Here is a 24,436-nt window from a genome sequence, read left to right as displayed (position 1 = left end):
GGTAAGCTATTCTGTTGTGGCGACTTTTACTCCTCCTGCAGATAGATCTGAGCATCAGGAAGCTATGTCGTCTGTGTGTAAGGTAATGATCTCGTGCCATTTAGATGGCTATAAGATGTCCGCTTTGCATAGACTGTGTAGCGTACATGAGAGTACAAGAGTACAGTCCCTTCCGCAACCCCTGCCGTCGGACAGAACACACATGAGCAGTCAGTGTTCTCGAAAACTAACGCAGGTCGAAAATTATATTTCTGGATAGCCGCGTAATCTGCGGCGAGAAGCCTCGACCACTAAGCTTGTGTAACAGACCACTGTACCAAACTTTATCAAAGGCTCTTTCAATATCTAGGAACAGTGCCAGCACACATTCCCCTCCGTTGCGTGTTTTTCTGATACTACTGGAAATTTTTAGTGTTGGGTCCATTGTTGATCTACGTTGTCTAAATCTTGCTTGTTCCTGTTCTCGTTTCAAAATAGCCTCCCTTCTTTATAGTCTGTCATCGAGCAGCGTCTGTTGTCACGCTGAGTCCATTCTTCGTACAATACACCGAACATTGTATCTATCTACCGAAGTGGCACAATGGTTAGCAAGCTGGCCTCGCATTCGAGAGAACCACGGTTCATGTTCCTGTCTGGCTATCCAGATTTACCTTGCGCGCGATATCCCCAAATCGCTCCAGGCAAATGCCGGGATGATTGCTTTAAAAAGGGCACGGCCGATTTCTCTCCCTATCCTTTCGCTATCGGAACTTGTGCTCCGTCTGTAATGACCGCGCCGTCGACAGGACGTTAAACTCTAATCTTCCTTCCTTCTTACGTTTTATCTGATTTAATTTTAACTCAGATTGCAAAAATGGACGAGCCAGCAAACGCTGATTCCTCTGTGATCTTACAAAACAACTTTTCCATAATAACAACTATTTCAACTTACCCGTGACACCTGTGCGTTTTTTCCGCAAATAAAAACAATACTAAAGTTTACTTGCTAACTTATGTGCCATGTAAGAATTTTCACTGTTTGTCCATCAGATTTTATGTTCCGTAGTTTTTTGTGGGATGTTTGGTTATTAGGTTCATTAAGGAAAATAATAATCAGTCTACTTGCAGCAGTTTACTCAGAGTAGCACTTGCACTCTACATTGTCAATTATTTGTTGGATGTATTCCAATCTCTGTCTTCCTCTACAGTTTTTACCCTCTACAGCTCCTTCTAGTACCATAGAAATTATTCCCAGATGTCTTACCACATGTCCTATCATCTCCACCCTTGTTCTTATCACTGTTTTCCTTCTACTTTCTTCGTCAGTTCTACGGTGAGGCTCCTCATTACTCACCTTATCAATCCACCTAACTTTCAGTTTTTCTGTAGTACCTAGTCTCACTTGCTTTTATGCTCTTCTATTCTGGTTTTCTCATTGTCGCTAACATACAACGCTGTGCTCCAGACGCACATTCCCAGGAAATTCTTCCTCACATTAAGGGGAGGTTAACTATCTTTGGCCCGCAAAAAAGCATGTTCTTTGAGATTTTTTTGTCGGGATATGTTACAGATATCATTGTCACATTTGGTCGAAATGTTTATTGATATTTCCTCTACAAACTGAAATATTTTCGACCGGAAATGTCAAAGAAAAAAAGGCGGAAGTGCCGTCAGAACGAAACAAAATTTCGATGTAGACCTCCACGCGTGGTATGTCACAGGTCAGCCGGCTCGTCTGAAATCTAAGTTGAGTTGACGTTAGCGAAGTATATAAGATTCTTTAGGAGTTGTAGCTCGCTTAAGCTATTTGGACCATAGGAAACAAAAATGGCGGCCATTTGAAAAAAATAGTGTTTTTTCATCGATTTTTCGACTTCGTCGGCCAAGTAAAACTATTTATAGTTTATGGATCGGAATAAAAGTGGTACAACTCCTAGACAATTTACTTAGCTTCGTCAGAAACATCATGCCAATCCGTTCAGTAGATTTGAAGTTACCACACCGCGCGATAAGAAAAAGTTATTTCGAGAAAAACGCGTTTGAAGTTTTGGCTACATATAAATGCAATATTATGCAACGTACGTTCAATCTGCTATTCCGGGTCCATAAACTAGTCCTTTCTCTTCCTCATAGAGGGCGTTCTGTTCCATCTGGGCCATCCCGCGCTGCTCCAGAGTCGCTCGTACGGCCGGTGACAAGCGGCATTCGGCCGCTTGAATCCGGTGGTCGTCCGAATGTTTGGCGAACTGCGTCGAATAGAGTCCCAGGGTGACGTCCATCGTTGTCATGGTCTTCAGAATTGCTGAATACCCTTCGTTGAAGCTGCTCACTGCCAGGAAAGTCGCAGTCTCCACAGTCTTCGCACCAGAATGCAAATGCTTGGGGGCTAACTTCCAAACACACGCTTTCAAACTTTCATTTGAATTTTGTGTGTTTCCTCCCGAGCACCGGTACAATAACTCGTCCTCCAAAAGAAAAAAAACTGGTGCCTGAAAAAGGCCGATTTCAGGCAGGTGCATTTTTTTGTTCAACCGCGAATAACAAACATTTCTGTTCCGTATTCGGAAAAACCGTTTCCGGGATGGATTCTAAGCACTTTTATGGATACAAAAATGCAATTTAAAAAAATCGAGTTTTTGAACCAAAAGATAGTAAACCTCCCCTTAATGGCTATGTATGGTACCAATAGATTTCTCTTTGCCAGGAATGCCCACTTTGTCTATGCTAGTACGCTTTTTATACGCTCCTTGGTTTGTCCGTTATGGGGTATTTTGCTTTCAAGGTAGCAGAATTCCTTTACTTCGTCTGCTTCGTGATCACTAATTTTGACGTTAAGTTTCTCGGCATTCTCCCATCTGACACATCTCATTACCTTTGTCTTTTTCCGATTTACTCCTAATCTCCATCCCGTACTCATTACATGGTCTACTGAACATATCCTGTAATTCTTCTCTACAGATCCTGTAATTCCTCTTTACTTTCACTGAGAACAGCAATGTAATCAGCGAATCTATCATCGATATTCTTTCACCTTCAATTATAATCACGCTCTTGAAACTTACCTTTTTTCTCTCAGTGCTTCTTCGATGCAGAGATTGAACAGAAGGTGCGAAAGACTGCATCACTGCCTTACTCCCTTTTTAATCCTAGCACTTCGCCCTTGGCCTTCCAGTCTTATTGTTTCCTTTTCGTTCTTGTACATATTGTATACTACCTGTCTTTCCATGTAGCTTATTCTCATTTTAATCAGAATTTCGAAAATCTTGCACCATTTTAAAATGTCGAACGCTTTCTCCAGGTCGACAAATCCTATGAGCGTGTCTTGATGTTTCTTCAGTTTTGATTCCATTATAGAGCGCAACGTCAGATCTGCCTCTGTGGCGCCTTTGCCTTTCCTAACGCCACACTGATTGTCACCTAACAGATCCTCAATTTTTATACCACACTTCTGTTTTATGTCGACAGATACTTAATCCTGCGTTCTGTTACATGCTGCTTTAGTGAATACTGTTTATCTAATCAGCTGAGCTTCAGTTTATAATTAGTGTGCAGAATATTTTTGCTGGGTGTCAGCCATGTTTAAAGGGAGTGTTAGTATCTCATCCAATAGAGCTGCACCCTATTTTGTTTAACTGTAATCACTTAAGTTTTTAGGACTAAATATGTTTCTAATTATTGTCATAAGTAAACACTGCTACCACACTAATAAACGTACTGCGTAGCTCTTTATCTGTGTCCCATTGCCTCTTTCAGCTTTTTGGATTGTCATTACTCCCACGTGGGTTTTTCGCTTTGATAGCACTGAAATCATCCACGACTACAGCAATTTTTCCCACCTTCCTGGGCTCGCCATTACGGAACGATCAACCGTTGTTACCACCTGACAAATCCACGTTGGTAGTAACCTTTCCTCTCACCTACATATTTATATTTTCTGGCATACTTCGTGTGCATTCGTTTGCATCAACAAGCTGGAAACCAATAACGACGTCTTTAGCTTGAAAACCTATTTTCGCCACCTGTGGAGACCGCATACATTCCGAGTCCCACCTCGAGTTACTGTCTATCGTCAAGCACCTGTATCTAAAGTAATAAGATATGCTCAGATATTCAAAGATTTTTAGGTGTTACCTAATAAAACCAGCATTCATTTACATTCGAATCTGTACGTAACATCCTGGTGGATATATTCATTCTTCAAGACTGACTGAACAAGGATGAATGGAAGACATCAGTTAGGAAACTTGACCGTAATCCAAAGCAACATTTCTGGGCGCTGATACCTCGCCGTTGAGCGCCCATAAGCTCCAGACACACACACACACGCGCGCAACATTTCTCAATAGAGAGTTGTTCAATACTGGTTGATCACCAGCATCAACATGGGGTCTTGCAAGTTCTCGCAAGAAGACCTCAATCAAAGGACACTCCAAGTCCTGCAATAAGGATCTGCAATGCAGTGATATCTTCTACGACAAAAGGAGCAAGAAGGATTGTATCCAGTGCACATAGTTAAAACATGTGTATCATGAAGCATGTGATAGTGGACCTGTAAAAAAGTCAGGGCTTTTTACACTGCGAGAAAATGCCTGTGCTGAACTTGAAAACGATGAAATTAGAAGTTCAATTATGCTTAAATTTTGCATAGTTTCCATAATTGTTGAATGTATCACTTCCATTACTGATTACAAATTTCCTTTTTTTCCATTTTTGATTAATGTATGATAAGTTTGGTGTCATAAATGTGAGAGAACCTTCACTACTCCTTACAAACACCAGTTTTCCCTTTCCTACATAAAAAATTACACTGCTGGCCATTAAAATTGCTACACCAAGAAGAAATGCAGATGATAAAGGGTATTCATTGGACAAATATATTATACTAGAACTGACAAGTGATTACATTTGCAGGCAAATTGGGTGCATAGAGCCTGAGAAATCAGTACCCCGAACAACCACCTCTGGTCGTAATAATGGCCTTGATACGCCTGGGCATTGAGTCAAACAGAGCTTGGATGGCGTGTACAGGTACAGCTGCCCATGCAGCTTCAACACGATACCACAGTTCATCATGAGTAGTGAACTAGCGCGTATTGTGATGAGCCAGTTGCTCGGCCACCATTGACCAGACGTTTTCAATTGGTGAGAGATCTGGAGAATATGCTGGCCAGGGCAGTAGTCTAACATTTTCTGTATCCAGAAAGGCCCGTACAGGACCTGCAACATACGGTCGTGCATTATCCTGCTGAAATGTAGGGTTACGCAGGGATCGAATGAAGGGGAGAGCCACGGGTCGTAACACATCTGAAATGTAACGTCCCTGTTCAAAGTGCCGTCAATGCGAACAAGAGGTGACCGAGACGTGTAACCAATGGCACCCCATACCATCACGCCGGCTGATACGCCAGTATGGCGAAGACGAATACCAGGTTCCAATGTGCGTTCACCTCGATGTCGCCAAACACGGCTGCGACCATCATGATGCTGTAAATAGAACCTGGATTCATCCGAAAAAATGACATTCTGCCATTCGTGCACCCAGGTTCGTCGTTGACTACACCATCGCTGGCGCTCCTTTCTGTGATGCAGCGTCAAGGGTAACCGCAGCCATAGTCTCCGGGCTGATAGTCCATGCTGCTGGCAAACGTCGTCGAACTGTTCGTGCAGATGGTTGTTGTCTTGAAAACGTCCCCATCTGTTGACTCAAGGATAGAGACGTGGCTGCACGATACGTTACAGCCATGCGGATAAGATGCCTGTCATCTCGACTGCTAGTGATACGAGGCCGTTGGGATCCAGCACGGCGTTCCGTATTACCCTCCTGAACCCACCGATTCCATATTCTGCTAACAGTCATTGGATCTCGACCAACGCGAGCAGCGATGTCGCGATACGATAAACCGCAATCGAGATAGGGTACAGTCCGACCTTTATCAAAGTCGGAAACGTGATGGTACGCAATTCTCCTCCTTACACGAGGCATCACAACAACGTTTCACCAGGCAACGCCGATCAACTACTGTTTGTGTATGAGAAATCGGTTGGAAACTTTCCTCATGTCAGCACGTTGTAGGTGTCGCCACCGGCGCCAACCTTGTGTGAATGCTCTGATAAGCTAATCATTTGCATGTCACAGCATCTTCTTCCTTTCGGTTAAATTTCACGTCTGTAGCACATCTTCGTGGTGTAGCGTCTAATGGCCAGTAGTGTATATCTAACAAAAATAATAAATAAAGGCCAATTATTTTCAAAGGGATCCATAAGGGAGGTACCATTGCATAACCGGTTAACAGTCAGACATTTTGCATATCTCTATTCAACAATTGAGCCAATTAAGTGAATGCATGGCGTTATTACTTTCAGTTCCTGCATCGAAGTGGCTCCTGCCTTCTAGCACGCACAGATGACACCGTCTTCTTTTCTATTTTTGTTTTCAGGCAGTCGATGTCGGCTCCGACGCGCACAGTGGTCTGCTCGTGACAGACGCCTCGCAAGCAGACGTCGACGCCTTCCTGGACACCAAGGCCGGCCTCTGGCTCGTCATTCCACTGGAGTCTCCGGCGGTAAGCGACTAGCTGGCTATGCCGTTTTCTCGCCAACGTTCACAGATACATACCTCCCAACTGCTAAATCTGATCTATACCTCTTGTACGTTTCTAGGGGCGTGTAATCGCGAGAACTGTCACATAATCTTCTTGATGTATGTAAGAATGAAAAAACTGAGAACAAAAATCAAGGATCTATTAGATGACGGTTTGGTAGACTTTAGGAAAATAAACGCACCTAAGAAGCAGTTCTGACATTGTGCTTCATAATCAGAGCAAATCTTAAGAATTAAAACACACCTTCATACCATTTGTGAGTTAGAAGAGTGTTCGACAACATTCTGCAAGATGTAAGAAAGTTTCAGAAAACCAGTTGTACTCTACAGTGAAAAAGGAATGTAATACAATGCGTGCAGGAACCAGGACAGTCAAGAAAGAAGTGGTCCAAAAGAACCTGTGTGTTACAGAAGCAGTTAAGGAAACAGAAAAAAGGTCCAGGATGAAAGGATGTCAATGATACAAGTAGCAGATGAAACTGATGCCGGCCGGCCGGAGTGGCCGAGCGGTTCTACGCACTACAGTCTTTAGCCGAGCGACCGCTACGGTCGCAGGTTCGAATCCTGCCTCGGGCATGGATGTGTGTTATGTCCTTAGGTTAGTTAGGTTTAAGTAGTTCTAAGTTCTAGGCGACTGATGACCTCAGAAGTTAAGTCGCATAGTGCTCAGAGCCATTTTAACCATTTTTGAACTGATGCCCTCTGTGAAAATAAGGAAGAGCTACAGAAGCTGTAGAATAGAATGAATAGATTAGCGAGCACAGAACGTGGATTACTAGTAAAGTAGAGAAAGTACTGAAGAGCAGCAGCACGCAACATTGTGTACTGCGACTCATCAGCGCAAGCGATCCTTTCTCATTCTTCGTCGATGACTTCCTATGTTCCTACACCTTTGGTAAACTCTGTGCCATGGGACGTGCTATGAACAGTCTGGGTCGGTGGTTTCTGAACCCGATGGGGAAGAGATGTTTCTAGGGTTCCGTACCACAACCTATAAAAACGGAACCCTTATAGGATCACTTTGTTGTCCATTTGTCTGTCTGTCCGACTGTTTAAAGCCGTTTCCCTCAGGAAAGAGTAGATGTGTCAAATTGAAATTTATGCCATATTCTAAGGTATACTTTCCCTTGACAATATAGAAATAAGAAATCCGCAACTCCATGCTGCATATTCTCGGCCAACAGGAATCGTCGATCCTTCAAGGCCTTTTTTAAGGGACCGAAGGCATGGTAACGGCATGGGAAGAGATCAGGTTTGTAGGGCATTTGCTCGAGTGTCTCCTACTGCAGGGGGCGTATCTTCTGCGCTACTACTTTTGCGATACTGGGACGTGCGTTATCATGAAGCAACAGCACCCCTCGTCGCAGCTTTCCTGGACGTTACGCCTGAACTGCACATTCTTGTTTCTCCGATTGATGTCTGCTGGCGTTTGTCGTTCGACAGCCAAGAAAAAAATAACAGCAAATCGGTCCTGTTTGGACGCATTTGATAACGACATCGCCATGGTTCATGTTTCCACATTTCCCACATGCACTTCGGAAAGATACGAATGGGACGCTAACCCCTTGCTTATATTCCAGTTAGGTATACGCTGGAACAATTGCCTGAAACAGGAACTTTCTGATAGCTCCTTATAAAATCAAAAAACATCCTCGAAAGTCTTGGAATTCCCGGCACCGATATCTCGCCAGCATAAATGTCGATAACAGCCGCTCATCACTTGATATTGTCCAGCCGTGAAGTGGCAAATGATTTGCACTCATCTAGCCAGTCTATCCACATTTACTATTCACGGTAGTAGACGTCATCAACACACTGGTGTTGACTGTACCTGACCTTGTGGGACTGGTTTTCTTCAAATCAAGATCATCACAGTACACCCTTGATACAGTGGTTTGTGGAAATCCTGGACCTGCACAGCCTCAAGAATGAAGTGTGCCACATGATGACACGTCCCCATCAAACTCACTAATATCGTAAGTCTTGACCATCCTGCACTCAGCTGTCGTAATGATGACCATCCGATGGCTGATGGCACGACAAACTGCTACCGTATCATATATCGCGAACCTTGCTTTGGTACCATATGTATTCAATTCTAATGAAGCTCGTCACTGTTTATTTAATCTGTGACTACTACCGACAGTTTAGATGCTTGCAGAAGTCCTGCTACAGACTGTAGTACTGGCAAGTAGTCGTCAAGGTAGGAGATTTCCAGTAGGCTAGACATACCCAAACCATGGACCAGGCCTTGAGACCATTCCTCACACACAGACGAACATGTTGGGTCTGACCTACTTGGCGAGTGGTTCAGGAGACTGGTGAGCCTATGTATCAGGGCCTTCAGGTTGACCAGTCCACCGACAAATTCGTCAAGTGGATCAGCCCCAGTCCACTCGTCTGTGTCTGGGCAATGGTCTGGGATCTTGTCCACGGCTCAGGTGCGTCGGTTCCACCATCAAGTCAATACCTGTGTACTCCGACTACTTGCCGTCAGCCCACAGTCTGTCAACACTGTGTGGTATGGTTCTCCAATCGCACATTGGAATCCACACACAGTTGGACGGGTCACGGCTGTGGTTGGCGAGCGGCTTGCCCACGGCCAGCCTGTGGTCGTCATAGCTAAGGTACGCTGCAGGTTCTGAGGACGTGTGACACTTAAATGTGGGCTTAAAGGCCTTCCTGTTACACAGATACTTGTCGGCTCAGGCAGATAAAGAAAGACCTGGATTTTCTCAAGTAAATCCGGTATCTAAGCGGCTAGGGAAATGATCAGCAATGGTGAGTGCCGCAACAGGAGGTAGAATGAAAGCGCTACCTGAATTCCCATGCTCTTTGCCACCTGCCACCCAATGAAACTGACAGGTACCCTGAAGGACAACAGTAGGGGCCAGGAATGGGGGGAGGGGGGGGGGGGTGAAGAGAAACAAAAGTGCTGAGTCATAGCAGGCTGTGATTATTAGAAGATTATAATGAGATCATTCGATGCATTATCAAGTGATATAAGCTTTTATTTTGTTTTCATTCCGATTCTAGTCATTTGGAGCTAGATCTTTGGAGATTATTCTGTGTTCATGGTGAGTTTATGCAGATTCATTCCGTGACTGTTCCTAGAGTCACACTCGAGGTCTTTTCAGAATATTTTTAAATCGGCTCATGCTAGGTAATTCGTACGCTATTTTGCATAGAGTGTTCTGTCTTTATGATTTGGCGGCGTGTCAGCCTATTTCCTATTCAATTTTCATAGTTTTATTCTGATCCCTGAATCCATCCTGATATACGGTGTGTTGTCGCTTTCGTACACCTTCTGTTTTCGTTCTGTGCTCGATGGCCCGCCTTGAGGTTCGATATTTGAATCTTTAAACATCTGGTGGTGCTTCCGTCATCTGCCTTGCACCAGTAAATGTAAAATGCATGTTGCCGCTGCAGTCTAATTACTGCAAACAACCTAAGCCCCATGTGTATTCAGAACCGGCGAGTGGCTGCTCTGGCCAGTATAATACAGCTTGTGCATGGAGGAGACCCCCCAAGAGGGATCATTGCCGACAAAATTTTATTAAATAAATTTTCCATGCATAATGTTCGGCCGTAGCCGGCTTGGGTGCTGGCCGGAAGACCATGGTCGGCACATTCCTGCCACGTGCTCCTCGGTCAGACTCAAGTCCCACGGGTTGGTTGCGCTGGCGGGGGTACGCTACTAGCAAGGCGCGTTGGCGGAATCAATCCTCCAATCAGAGACTAATCGTGTGATCACGTGGGGTCGCGGCCGGGAGCGGCGAGGGCGGCTTGGAAACAGCTCCGCGCTCTCTTAGCTTCTGACCTCGGCCCCGAGTAGTCGCTCCTCTAGCCTCTGCCTCTCTGATGAGCAGACGGCAACCCCTCTTGGGGCTGCTCCGCCCTACGTAGGCACCAATGTATCATCGTTACAGGAATAAACTGGGTCCATTCCACTTCATTACTTTTCATTTTACAACGCCCTCCGCTCCTGACCTCTATGCTGACGAACAGCTGCATCAGCCACGGACTAGCGGCTTTACGTGAAGGGCGCTTAGGCTGGAAGTAAGGTTGAGCTACTCTTAGCACCACCCCAAAGCTGCGGTATATTAAAATGAAAGCTGCCGGCTGTCAAGCAATGACCATGTGGCAACAAACTGACTCGATGGAGATTTACAATCGAGTCGACAACACTCCAGCTGCCCGTACCTATATGCACAGCCGATTATGTCTTTTGGTGGGATGAACTTGTTAATCCCTCCCCTAGATGCTTTTTACTGACCCAGACAAATCGTCTATAAAATTTTGGTGCTCTTGTTTATAGTATTGCCACCCAACTTGGGCAAGTCACTTCCATTTTTTATTTTTCCACAAGATTTAGAGTGAATACGGAGGAACCAATAAAATTACTCCTACTAAGCAAGAAAACTTCGTGGATGTGTGTCAGAATGCCCCCTGACTATTCAGTGAAGCCAAAACACTGCTGGCCATTAAAATTGCAGTACTAGCAACAACAGCAAAAAACTAATTTTTACTTTAATTAACTGATATTATCAGAAGGAGAACGATCTCTGTACCAATGTAATAAAGATTCCTCCACAGAAGTTTTATTGCCCATATCGCATCTGACACATATGCAGATTACTAATTTCAGTAAAGTTGTATTGCGATCTTCAGTTTATCACATACGTGGGCTTTATAATTTAAGTATTCGATGATCTGAATATTTCGATATAACGTTGCTGAAATTAGAAATCAACATATGTATCAATTGAGATCTGAGCAACGAAACTTTATGTTGAAAACTGTTTTACATTAAATTTTTCTTATTGGACATTCACGCTCTGGTATGAAAAATAAATGATTTAATTATCAAATGATTTGGAGGGATACAAGGTGAGATATTTAGCACGCAGAATTGCCACCTTTGACAGAAACAACACATATCATGTCGAACTGTGCTTGGATGACAGATGCAGCTTCGTCATTCCATACTGCTTCAGCTCCATGCCAGGGTACATGTCATAGTTGCTGGCAATTGATGACGTGGCAGTCTCTCAGCAACGCATGGCCTTACGCTTACAATTGCTGAGAGATCTGAAAATATTGCTCACCGCCTGTATCGAGGTTGCTATCCTTGACAGATACGTAACGCCTTTTGCCCAAACGACTTGCTACGTGAACCAGAGATGATCGTTTTGTGTACCTAATAACACCAGAAATAGTCACGTCTGGTACTGGGTCAGTATAATGATGACGTTTGCAATTTGGCTACATTCCTCTCCTCGAAGCCTCCACACACTGATACGCCCGTCGTGATGTTGTAAGAACAAATGGAAATCACCTAAAAATAAATCGCCTGATGTCACTCTAGTGTCCGATGTTGTCGTTGGGTCCACAACTATCGGCGCACTTACCTCTGCTGCCACATCAATGGAAGCCGCAGCAACGGTCACCGTACTGAGAGTCTGTGCTGCCCCATACGTCGTCTCACTGTCCACTTGTCTTACTGCAAAGAAACCCATTTCATTATTCAAGGCAGGTGACGCGGCTATATGGTCCTGCAGAGCCGAGCGAATAATACGTCTGTCCTATCTATCGCTAGTCGCGTGGGGCCGTCGAGATCCTGATTAGCAATTGGGTATGGTCGCCTGAACCCGTCGATTTCATATTCACTGTCCCGACCAAAACGAGCAGCAGTATCGTAAAACGATAAACAGGAATGTCGATAGGCCACGCTCCTGCTGTTTTCGAATTCCGAAACGTGCTGATAGACTTTTTTACACGAGACTTAACTCTATCTTCCCACACACAAACAACATTCAAAAGCCATTTATGAATGAGAAATCAGCTGCGAAATCTTTCTTTATGCAAGCATGTAGATGGCATTACGCCTGCTTTGTGTGGTAGCGGTGAAATGACAATGATTTGTTTATGCAATAATGCAGTAGGCTTGATGCCACTTTGTCTTTTGTTATCCACCGTCCCATGGTGCTGCGGTTGTAATGGTCAGTCGTGTAATTCATCTCTGGTCAATATCGGTAGTTCAAACTTATACTGATTTATGCGTTTGCTATAGACTGAGAGTTATTCTGAGAAACCGTGTTTAAATTTGTTCTACAGAGCAAGAAGATTACTCGAGTGAGCCCCACAATTCAGTGATAGTTCAGGTACGTAATATTTTCTAAGACTGATCGAGCACCTGTATCGCGGTTTTGCATTTAAGATGTCTCACAGAACAATCTGTGCAACCAGACTACATTCTCCTCTTCTCTCGGATACGTCAGTCAAGGACCCCATACATTCCTAAAGGCTTTTATTCGGTGAATTTACCATTTCATTTCAAAGCAGGACCCTTTGGTTGTCATCTGCGGCATCCTTACAGTACAGCAGTACGTTGACGATATTCTACGCTGCATTTTGTTGCCTTTCATGGCAAGCCATCTTAGACTTAACATTTCAGCAAGATAATGCCACGCTGAGAGTTTCTGCTACTTGTTTTCGTGCTTGCCAACCCCTACCTTGGCTAACAAAGTCGCCAGATCTCTGCCCAGTCGAGAAAGTTTGGGGCATTATGTTTAAGGCCCTCGAACCAGCTCGGAATTTTGACGAACGCGCCAATTGGACAGAATTTAGCACGATATCCCTCGGGAGGACATCCAACAACAATCAATGCCAAGCTGAATAACTGCTAGCATAAGGGCCGGATACTGACTTGCCCAATTTGTGAAGCCCTTTCTCTTGAATAAATCGGCCAGTTTTGTCTGTACATCTACATCACATCTATCGATTTCCGTTCCATTCGTATAATTTCTCCGTGGTGCGTCTTTTTTTTTTCGTCTTACAATGTATATAGCTCAGTGCCACAGAAGAACCTAAAGCATTCAGTGTCGTGTGCAGCTCAGTTATTAAGTCTTCATATTGTAAATAAATTTATTAATGTGTTACCCCTATGGAAAAATTCGCATGTATTTACTGGCCACCTCTTGATGACGACACTCTGCCAAATTCTAGCTTTTTCATCCGTCTTTTAATATGAGCCAGTCGATCAGTCCTACCGTCATCTCGTGGTTTAATCCTTATGGAAAGACCCACTTATGTCCTTCTTGTTACAGTGTTGGCTGAGTCCACCCTAACACTATTCGTCCTGCACTCATTGCGCTACAACCAACTGTCTGTGCCGTCTACTGGTACGATGCTCCTATGTTACTCACGCTAGTGATTTTGTTTATTTATTTAACCCGGCAATATTCGACCCGTCTGAAAATCCGAAAGTTGGCACTAAGCTGCACGTCTTCCTGGCAAGCAGTGTTGAGATTTCCAGCTGAAAAGTTAGACAGTAGAATAAGCTCGGACAAGAATGCAGTTATAATGAAAATACGCCACAGACATGGAAACACTGGAGCACCAATTTTGTGGCGGCTGTTCAAGGAGTTCACTGTGTACCACTTTCCATTTCCACCGTTGTATAATTTGTTGCAGCCACTGAGTTTTCGTCACGTATCGTTTCGTTGCGGAATGAGGTATGGAGCTGTTTTTGCTCCTCTGTTGGTCATTTGGAGTTTCATAGATGCTACAGTGAAACCTCGAAACAGAAGTGCCACTACTACCGTGAATGTATTGCCTCATACAGATGGAGCTTAATACATCTCCCCTCCACCAGACTTGTTTAACAGCAGTAGGCTGTGTACACGCATTAAACTTAAAACATTTCGCAAACTTATGGCTGATATCAGGGCCGCGATGTAACTTCTGCGTTTATATTATGCTCTTCATGTTTTCTAACCTGTTTGACTGAAAGCTTGAGTCAGCATTTCTCCATCTTCGAGCGATCTGCAGAGCTCAGGGATATAGAAGCAGGTTATTACGTAATACGTCCGTGATTTTGGGCATAAGATTTTGTAGTAAGGTGCACTATATCTTGACTGTTTCCTGTAGAATGACGAAGTTATACATATTGATATATAATCTTTGACTGTGCAATATTTATTATTTAACACATATGCTTTCAAATGGCTCTGAGCACTATGGGACTTAACTTCTGTGGTAATCAGTCCCCTAGAACTTAGAACTACTTAAACCTAACTAACCTAAGGACATCATACACATCCATGCCCGAGGCAGGATTCGAACCTGCGACCGTAGCAGTCCCGCGGTTCCGGACTGCGCGCCTAGAACCACTAGACCACCGCGGCCGACACATATGCTTTAATGCAATTTATAAATATCTGTATTTTCGTTGTCTCTCTATTTTCCTTAGACAATTTATTTACGTAATTTAATTCCCTGCTGCAAACATGTGAAATGAACGAAATATCTCTGACTAAGAACGAAGATTGCTTCGGTTTTGTATGCGAGTTGTACTGCTCCTAATGTTAATTTCTAATTTTCTAGTTCTGAACAACTGCTTCGTCTCTAATCGTCTCATTGTTAGTGCTAGATCGAACTACGATAGAAATGGGAAGAATGCAGAAACAGGAACTGAATAAATTTAAGTTCACTCTTTCGCATCGATGCTTGTGCTCGGGATGTACCACGTCTGTGAACTAAAATTTTGCTTCCGATACATTGACATAGCTTAGTTTCTGCCGGGGAGTAACGGTTCTTTGCACACGGTTGCTCAGAGGTGTGAGAGATTTCGCTACAGTAACGTTGGTTGATTCGTAACGATTTACATATGAAATCTTTTATACTCACAAAATGGGTTAATTGTTAAACACTTAAATGTTCTGAAACTATTATCACGATCATAGTCGCAATAAGGTCTAAAATTCTTTTTACAGTTTTTATTACTGAAGTCTCTGTAGACTATATTCACGTCGTTACAAAAGCATCTCAGTATCCTTGTTCAGATATCTTTCACTCTCCAGGTATGAGGATTTTTTTCTTTCTCTTTATCCAGAGACGTGGGTTGACTTAGTTTTCTGATATCCTCTAATGACTAATTGTGTGCTCTAATACGTTTGCCTCCAGCGCATCTTGCCCTGTCACGGAAACCAACTTTAAATCTTTATTACTCATTAACATGAACAGTTTATGTCTTCCTTTGAGCTCCCAATGTTGGGACCATTTCTGTCACCTTGCTCTCGCTCGTATCAAGAACCCCCCAAAAAGTCTTTTTCTAGTGGTATCGGTTGTCTTTCGAAGCGTATTACTCATTCTGACTTACCTTCGTTTTTACCATATCCCAAGATCTTTTCCCTGTACTTCGTTAGAGCTACTCAACTTATACACCACGTTCAGTGTTTCTGGTGCACAAATAATCGTCCTGTCTTCGGTTTGATTGTAGGTAAATGAGTACTTGGAGAAGCACTTCAGTAATCTCGGCAGATACGAGCTACGTGTCGTACTTTTCCATCACCTCAACTGGTCTGTCCGAATGTTTGGTAATGGGTTGCCACACAGCGAGATGGGCGTAGGGAAGAGGAGGAGATTAGTGTTTAACGTCTCGTCGACAACGAGGTCATTAGAGACGGAGCACAAGCTCGGATTAGGGAAGGAGGAGAGAGAAAATCGGCCGTGCCCTTTCAAAGGAACCATCCCGGCATTTGCCTGGATCGATTTAGGAAAATTACGGAAAACCTAAATCTGGATGACCGGACGCTAGTTTGAATCGTGGTCCTCCAGAATGTGAGTCCAGTGTGCTAGCCACTGCCCCACCTCGCTCAGTCACAGCGAGATGGATTCGGTTGAAAATACCACGACTGTATTACTCATAGAAATACTTATTGAATCTTATTAAATAAAAGTCGCCAAGAGTGCTGACACTCCAATAAAAACACTGAATTAATTAAATGAGGAATGTGTTACCCACTGCCTTCAGCATGGCTGAGTCCTCACTGCTTCAGTGCAGGACATGTTACAAGTGACGCTGAAAAGGAAATAAGGTTAGTTATTGGCTACCAAAACGGTCTAACAACCCGTCTATACAATACAGCGGCGCACAGGGAAGCAAACTTGTAACATGCTCGACGGAAGGAAACAGCGCGTCTTGCTGGCATAGCGCTCTTCCAAGAAGCGCCATCCAGTTACGCGGCGGCTGTTCCCCCACGCTGCTTACTTTTAATGCTGCTCGCATATCACCTGTATTATCAGTTTTCTGCTTCCATACGTCAGTCTGCCTCGTCTCGATTGTAAGTAGATGTTACTATTTTACTGTTCTTAATTACGCCCATCTGCATCATATCAGATGACTGCAAAGAAATTTGTCTCTTCAGTAACTTTTTGATGCTGTTCTTATTTTTCTTATATCATTTAGTTTTTCTGATAATTCTGCTATTTTATTTTTTGTTACCGTCATTAAAGCAAAGAAACGCTGGGACTGGCGCCAGACCTGTACACGACTCAACGCCGCCCTCCCTATAAACTCCTCCAAGTACTGGTAAGTCTTCCATCGCCTTACTGGTTCCCATTCCGCACCCCATTACCCCCTTCTCCATAGCGACCGCCCCCTTCCTGACAACCTCAATAAGGCCAACCACTTCGCTTTCCACCTTTGCGAGGTCTACTCTGTCCCTGATGATCCCCACTTTGATTATTCCCTTTTCTCCACCATCATGGAACGCGCTCAGACCTCAGTCGCTCCACTTGCTCCTAGTCTCCAGTACTTGGGGCAGTTGCTCCCCTCCGACATAAACACTCGAATTACAGCACAAGACATTAAACTTATCCTCTGGTCTAAACACAACATGGCTCGTGGTCACGACTGTGTCACCTACTGCCACCGCAGAGAATGTCCCTTCTCCTTCCTACCTGTCCTCGCCAATTAACACACCGTCATCCTCTCTACCAGCTTCTACCCTGACCTGTGGAAGACGACATGCGTCCTCTTATTCCTCAAACCCAACAAACCTCCTTCCATCGCCTCTTCCTATCGTCCCATATGCATCACATCCATCTTCAGTAAGGCTTCCGACCCTCCTTCTCCACTGAAAACCAACTCTTTAACCTCGTTCAACTTCTCTCCCTCCAACTTAACCCCCGTCGATCCGCCATTTTTGTTTCCCTCGACCTCAAAAATGTCTACGACCGCATATGGCATCCTGGTCTCCTCTTTAAACTCCAAACCTACCCATGCCTATCAATTTTGTCCATCTGGTTGCTTCCTTCCTCTCACCCCATCCTTCCTATATCACCCTCCATGATTCCAACACCTGTATCTTTTATCCCACTGCTGGTGTCCCCCAGAGCTCCGTCCTCTCCCCTCTCCTCTATCTCCTGTATACCGCAGATGTGCCCAAGCCACTCCCACCTGTCCATCTCCTCCAATATGCTCATGACACCCTCTTTCTGGGCCTCTATCGTACCCTCCAATGGTCCCAATGCACCCTCCAAACCCACCTTGACCAGTTCACCACTTGTGTAACCAATGGTTCCTTCATACCAACTTCTCCAAAACCCTGGCAATCATCATAGGTCGCACCACCTGCTCCTTCCATGATTTCTATCTAACCACTTATGGTCATGCCATCCACCTCACCCCCACCCTGAGATACGTTGGCCTCAGTCTCTACCATTACCTTGCCTGGACCCCTCATCTCCTGACCATCCAGCAGAAAACCCATTCCCACCTCTGCCTCCCAAAACTCCTCTCTAGCCAGACATGGGGATTGCATCCTTCTACCATCCTCCACACTTACAAATCCTTCATCCGTCCTATCCTCTATTATGCCAGCCTTGCCTGGATCTCTGCCTGCCCCTCCCCCTCCCCCACTCTCTTTTATAAGGCCCTCCAAATCCTAGAATGCCACATGCTCTGCCTTGCCTTCTGTTTCTGCCTTCCTTCCCCCACATGACTCCTGTATGACTTCATCCCCTTCCCCCACGCCCTCCTTTTCCTCCAACATATCCACATCCTTTACACTGTCGATAGGATTGATCCCCCCCCAGCCCCTGGTTTCCTCCTTCCTCTCCACCCCCACCCACTTCATTGCATCTATCGCTGCATCCCTCCCTCTCTCCACCTCCACATTCTCCATCTACATCATCAGGGCAATTTCCAGCACCTTGCCCTCCTGGACATTGATCTTCGTCATGACACCTACCCTTCCTACCAACTGTAGCCTGGCCTTGTTCCTCCCCCTCCCCAGGGCCCCCCTTTTCCTCTCCCCTCCTTCTCCCAGAATGGATTTTCCTCCTTCCACCCCTGAGTCTCTGCACCCCCTCCTCAACTGTTTCCCTCCCACATCCTTCCCTCCCTGGTCCCCTTCGGTGCGCCCCACGCAAGTCTCCCCCCCCCCCCTCTCGCCCCCCTTCTAGCACCGCCCCTACCCCTTTCTTTCCTTCTCTCTCGTCTCCATCCCCCTGGCAGATCCTTTCAGTTTGTTCATCATCTTTGGTGTGCTACGTCAGTTTGGTGCCGTTCTCCCATGATGTCAAGACTTCTGATTTTAATCATGTGCTGGACTTGTACATAATGTTGCTGTCAGTGATTGTTATGTGCTACGTCGCCCATCGCTACTTTTATGCTCTGGCCGTACTTCGCCTTGTGTTACTTTTAATCGTCACAGTGTGTGGTTTTTTGTGTACAGTTTTCAGATTTTTATCCCCATTTTTATAATCACCACCCTTTTTTACGCTATCTTCCAGTATGTTTCCCCTTTTATATGTCCGTTTCGCCGTATTTTCCTCCTTTATGTTGTTTTAAATGACTCCATGTTCTGTACTTATTGCCTTTCGCTTGAAGAGCGGCGCCTATGGAACTGCCAACCCACCCTATATGGGGCACTGAAATACAACAAAGGAAAAAAATTAGTTATTACTTTTTTATTTTGTTTGTAGCTACAAGAATTTTATTAGAACATGAAGATGGCCACGGGAAAATTCGCTGCTTTTTATGTGAGTGCTGTAGCTGGAGACAGCAACAGCATTGGAGTGTATATTTTTAGCCAAATCGAATACTTTTCTGCCTGAGACTTGAACCGCTTGCTGACTATAAAAAAGTATTTCTTCCGCCACTACATATCAAATGGGGCTTGATAAACCAGTTTGTAAGGGATCTTCCACAAGATGGACCCCACTTTCAGTATTTGTGTATGAAATTCACATTCATCAGTTCAGGAAAATTAAAAACTCAAGCAATTTTTTGTTGGTTCTTAAATTCAAAACTGATGAAGCATCACGAATTTGAGAATACACGAATGTCGGAGGAAAATATATATGACTGCCTTCCGGTCTGCTACTAATAACTTTCTAGGGATTTGAAGACATTCAAATCACAAGGACATTGTTAAAACAATATAGGACAATCTTAAGAGATTGGGTTGTAACGTGAGTGTAAAACTCCACTTCCTACATTGCCATACTGACATATTATAGAAAATTTGGGACATTATAGCGAAGAGCATAGGCAACGCTTCTAGTAGGATATTAAGGAGACGGAGAAGAGATAACAGAGAAGATGGAATGAAAGTACAGTGTGTATCAAAAAGAATCATCCGATTTGTCACGTCCATATTTCTGAAACTAATAAACATATACAATGAATTTTGTTTTTTGATGAACAGGAAACTCAAAAAGTTATTTTTCGTACCTTTTCATAGTTGTTCAATATTCTCTCCTTGAGATGCACGACATATGTCAATGCGGTATTCAAATTGTTCCCACACTGCAGCGAGCATGTCTTGAATTACAGCTTCCACAGCTGCTGTTATGCGACGTCTCATTTCATTCATTGTTGTTGATAACGGAGGCACACAAACAGATCCTTTTGTAGACCTCCACAAGAAACAATCACATACAGTCAGGTTCGATGACCTTGGAAGCCAGTAATCTGAGACTGAATCATTTGTTTCAGTGCGTGCGATCCATAGTTCAGTAATGCATTGATTTAAAAATTGCCGCACTTCCAGATGCCAGTGCGGCGGTGTCCCATCCTGTTGGTTAATGAAGTCATTCGAATCAGTCTCCAACTGTGGGAAATAAAGTTAAGAATATCGAGATACATATTTATTTCCTCTAACAGTGCTCTCGGCAAAGAAAAATGGACCATACACTTGTCTCAAATAACGTAATAGTTGTGATTTTTTAAAATCGGATGATTCTTTTTGACGTTCCGTGTAAAACTCTAGAGTTTGCTCTTTCCAATGGTACTTTGTTCACTCAAATATCTGAAATAACGTAATAGTTATGTTTTTTTTTAATTGGATGATTCATTTTGATATGCCCTGTATTATGGCCGACCATTTTTGAGTGTTGTAGAGAGGCAGTAAAGGTGAAGGTTCTGAGAGGAAATCAGAAAATACAAAGTTCAAGAATTAAATGTAACAGAGCTAAAAGAATTATTTGTCGTATTTTTAGAATATGCCTAAAAAATAAAACAATGATTATTAAAAACAGAACTTGGTGGAAACTTTAATATTTGTGCTTCAGTTGCTTAAATTTTTAAATGATAAGATCTTTTTTGAAAAAAAAAACAGATTTGATGGACGAAAAAGAAAGTAAGCCAACATTTCAAATTGATTTTAGAACACCAATTTCTGAGAGGTTATCTGAAAAATATTTTAAGAAGGTAGACGTGTTGTAAAGCGACCTCAGTTATGTTAATTTCCCTTCGCTCTTTGATTGTACCTATGCCACTAACACTCTATAGTGAACTAAATTAATGCGTGCATGTCATTTATGCCAACGAGTATCGTATGTGACCCCCAATTATCGGCTCTTGTGATTTGATCCTCGTGTGGAAGAGGGAAAATTTATTCATTTTGAAACCGAAGCTAACAGAGGATAGTGAGATCCTTTCGCTTTTCAGGTTTCATATACGCAAGACATTTTCGCCAAAAAATCACTCAAGGGAGTAAAATTACGTTAGAATGTAATAAATTTTCACAAGATTGAGATACACAGTTCCTTGCGCGTTTGTCTCTTTGGAGCTGGGTTATCATACGCTTTGGAGCCAGTCAGAAGAGTTTCTTCTGGTCAGTCGAAACTAGCTGCAACCGTCCATTGGTCGCCATTCCGACAGCTTTGACTCAGTCACAAACCACGGGAACTGGGGGAATACCTGCGTCGAACATACCTGCAAGCTTCCAGCGGCTGCTACCATATCTCGAGCGGACTTTCTGTCACTGAACTTGGTGCTTCGCAGCAGGCTGGCAGTGGTTGAGTGACCACGGCCCTTTTTTCTGCCGACAGGAATTTTACGTGACAGCTGGAAGGCGCAGGCCACTGCAGGCACGCGCGCTGAGGGCCGCCGTCGCCCACGCACCGCCCTTCGTCTTCAAGAGGTGAGGATACCACACTTAGTTTGCTGCTGCAGTGCGGTACTGTCTCCCTAGTACTATGCTAGCTCACTACCATCCCAGTTCATGGCATATCTCTAATTGTAAAGGCTGGTAATTGGCCTTGGTTATGTGATTTGATGAGTTCCTGGAAGCTGCAGTAAAGGAAACAAAATACGGGGATGGAAAAATGTTGTAATTCACATACTTTGCTATTGCTCCACTGTGTCTCACACATCCCTTGCCCACTCCCAGTCTGCGTGTCCGCTCATATACGTGGCATATAAAGAATGCCTTGACGAGGTTTCAATTACAATGTCTGACAAAATAGGAGAGGCAGCCAGAAGACTTGATCGACTGTCGATGTAACTTCATACATAAGCGTATATTCGACGGGTAAGTAAATCATGTTGTTGTTGTTGTTGTGGTCTTCAGTCCTGAGACTGGTTTGATACAGCTCTCCATGCTATTCTATCCTGTGCAAGCTTCTTCATCTCCATGTACCTACTGCAGCCTACATCCTTCTGAATCTGCTTAGTGTATTCATCTCTTGGTCTCCCTCTACGATTTTTATCCTCCACGCTGCCCTCCAATAGTAAATTGGTGATCCCTCGATGTCTCAGAACATGTCCTACTAACCGATCCCTTCTTCTAGTCAAGTTGTGCCACAAGCTCCTCTTCTCCCCAATTCTATTCAATACCTCCTCATTAGTTATGTGATCTACCCATCTAATCTTCAGCATTCTTCTGTAGTACCACATTTCGAAAGCTTCTATTCTCTTCTTGACTAAACTATTTATTGTCCACGTTTCACTTTCATACATGGCTACACTCCATGCAAATACTTTCAGAAACGACTTCCTCACACTTAAATCTATACCCGATGTTAACAAATTTCTCTTCTTCAGAAACGTTTTCCTTGCCATTGCCAGTCTACATTTTATATCCTCTCTACTTCGACCATCATCAGTTATTTTGCTCCCCAAATAGCAAAACTCCTTTACTACTTTAAGTGTCTCATTTCCTAATATAATTCCCTGAGCATCACCCGACTTAATTCGACTACATTCCATGATCCTCGTTTTGCTCTTGTTGATGTTCATGTTATATCCTCCTTTCAAGACCCTGTCCATTCCGTTCAGCTGCTCTTCCAAGTCCTTTGCTGTCTCTGACAGAATTACAATGTCATAGGCGAACCTTAAAGTTTTTATTTCTTCTCCATGGATTTTAATTCCTACTCCGAACTTTTCTTTTGTTTCCTTTATTGCTTGCTCAGTATACAGATTGAATAACATCGGGGAGAGGCTACAACCCTGTCTCACTCCCTTCCCTTCCCAACCACTGCTTCCCTTTCATGCCCCTCAACTCTAATAACTGCCATCTGGTTTCTGTACAAATTGTAAATAGCCTTTCGCTCCCTGTATTTTACCCCTGTCACCTTTAGAATTTGGAAGAGAGTATTCCAGTCAACATTGTCAAGAATCGCTATTCTGTATAAAATGTACTCGTAAAAACAGCCGTTAGCCTACTTTACCGTTATTCATGTATAGTGTTGTTACCAGGCCAACAAATAGGTAGTGAAATGTGTAATGGTAGTGACACACCAAAATCACAATGGTAATCTGCTGTAGTCGCTACATATTTTATTATAATCAAAAGCCTTATAAAATCACAATCACAATAATACAGAAGACTGCCTTTCAAGGCCAGATCACTTGGGCAAATAACAAATAAATTTCTTTAACCGGAACGAGACACGTAAAACTTGAAATTTGAATATGACTAGGTAAATACACTCCGTTAAAGCTTTACTTAAATAGTACAAAAATCCATACAATTCTCATCAGAACTCTCACTACTCCCAATCAGTTGAGAAACAGATTAAGGGTATGACCACGGATCTTTTAAGGTTTGGCTAGCCAACTTTCCTAAACAAAACTTTATTCAAATGACTAAAACAATTAAGAAGGTGCTTTAATTTTGACCAAACCAATCTTTAAATTTACTTACTCAGTTGATTAATCAACACCATTCTTAGAATGATTACAACTAGAACATGACCATATGACAATACCTCCAAAATGACGTTGCTTCAATATTGCGTGTGGATTAGCGATAGACGCGAGCAGACCAAGGATTCAAATCAATACGAGAGATCCACGAGACAGGAAATGACATAGAAATGTACTCAACTTTGCACTGCAATTGAACTTTCTGATGCTATAATTCTCCACCGGAAAGATGGAATCACGCAACAGTGACAACATAATCCAAGATGTAAAGGAGAGGACAGGGCCTTAAACATCTCTCTGCCCCGGTGGTGCTCTGCTCCCAGTATGCTCGCGTCGACCGCTGCCAATTATCTGTAGCACAACACACATCAACGGATGACAATACTCTGAGACATAAACTACACAATCTTATCTAGAGAACAGGCGATCATTACGACTGAACAGAAACAAATTAGCCTCCGTGAGTTACTTGGCCAGTGCCAGCCCTTAAGCTTTGATTAATAAGTTCGCTAAAAACCATGCCCTCAAATTAAGATGACAAGAATTATCTCGGCGCACATTTACACGCCAAACTACCGAATGAACTACAAGGTAGAGTAGAGGACGTATCTTGGCGTGTCTTGAAACGTCAG

General features: G+C 43.6%; 1 protein-coding gene across 1 annotated transcript in view; it reads left to right on the top strand.

Moving 5' to 3' along the window:
* LOC124746573 (ionotropic receptor 21a) overlaps positions 1–24,436 on the top strand; it is a 189,468-nt gene that overhangs the window by 10,571 nt on the left and 154,461 nt on the right. The window contains exons 2-3 of the mRNA XM_047248945.1: positions 6,417–6,542; positions 21,707–21,798. Coding sequence (XP_047104901.1) covers positions 6,417–6,542; positions 21,707–21,798 — 218 coding nt within the window. The remainder of the gene's footprint in view (positions 1–6,416; positions 6,543–21,706; positions 21,799–24,436) is intronic.

This window comes from Schistocerca piceifrons, chromosome 1 (genome assembly GCF_021461385.2).
Source record: "Schistocerca piceifrons isolate TAMUIC-IGC-003096 chromosome 1, iqSchPice1.1, whole genome shotgun sequence".
NCBI classification, from domain to species: domain Eukaryota; kingdom Metazoa; phylum Arthropoda; class Insecta; order Orthoptera; family Acrididae; genus Schistocerca; species Schistocerca piceifrons.
The sequence above is the reverse complement of the archived record's forward strand: the minus strand, read 5'-3'. Positions and strand labels throughout refer to the sequence as shown.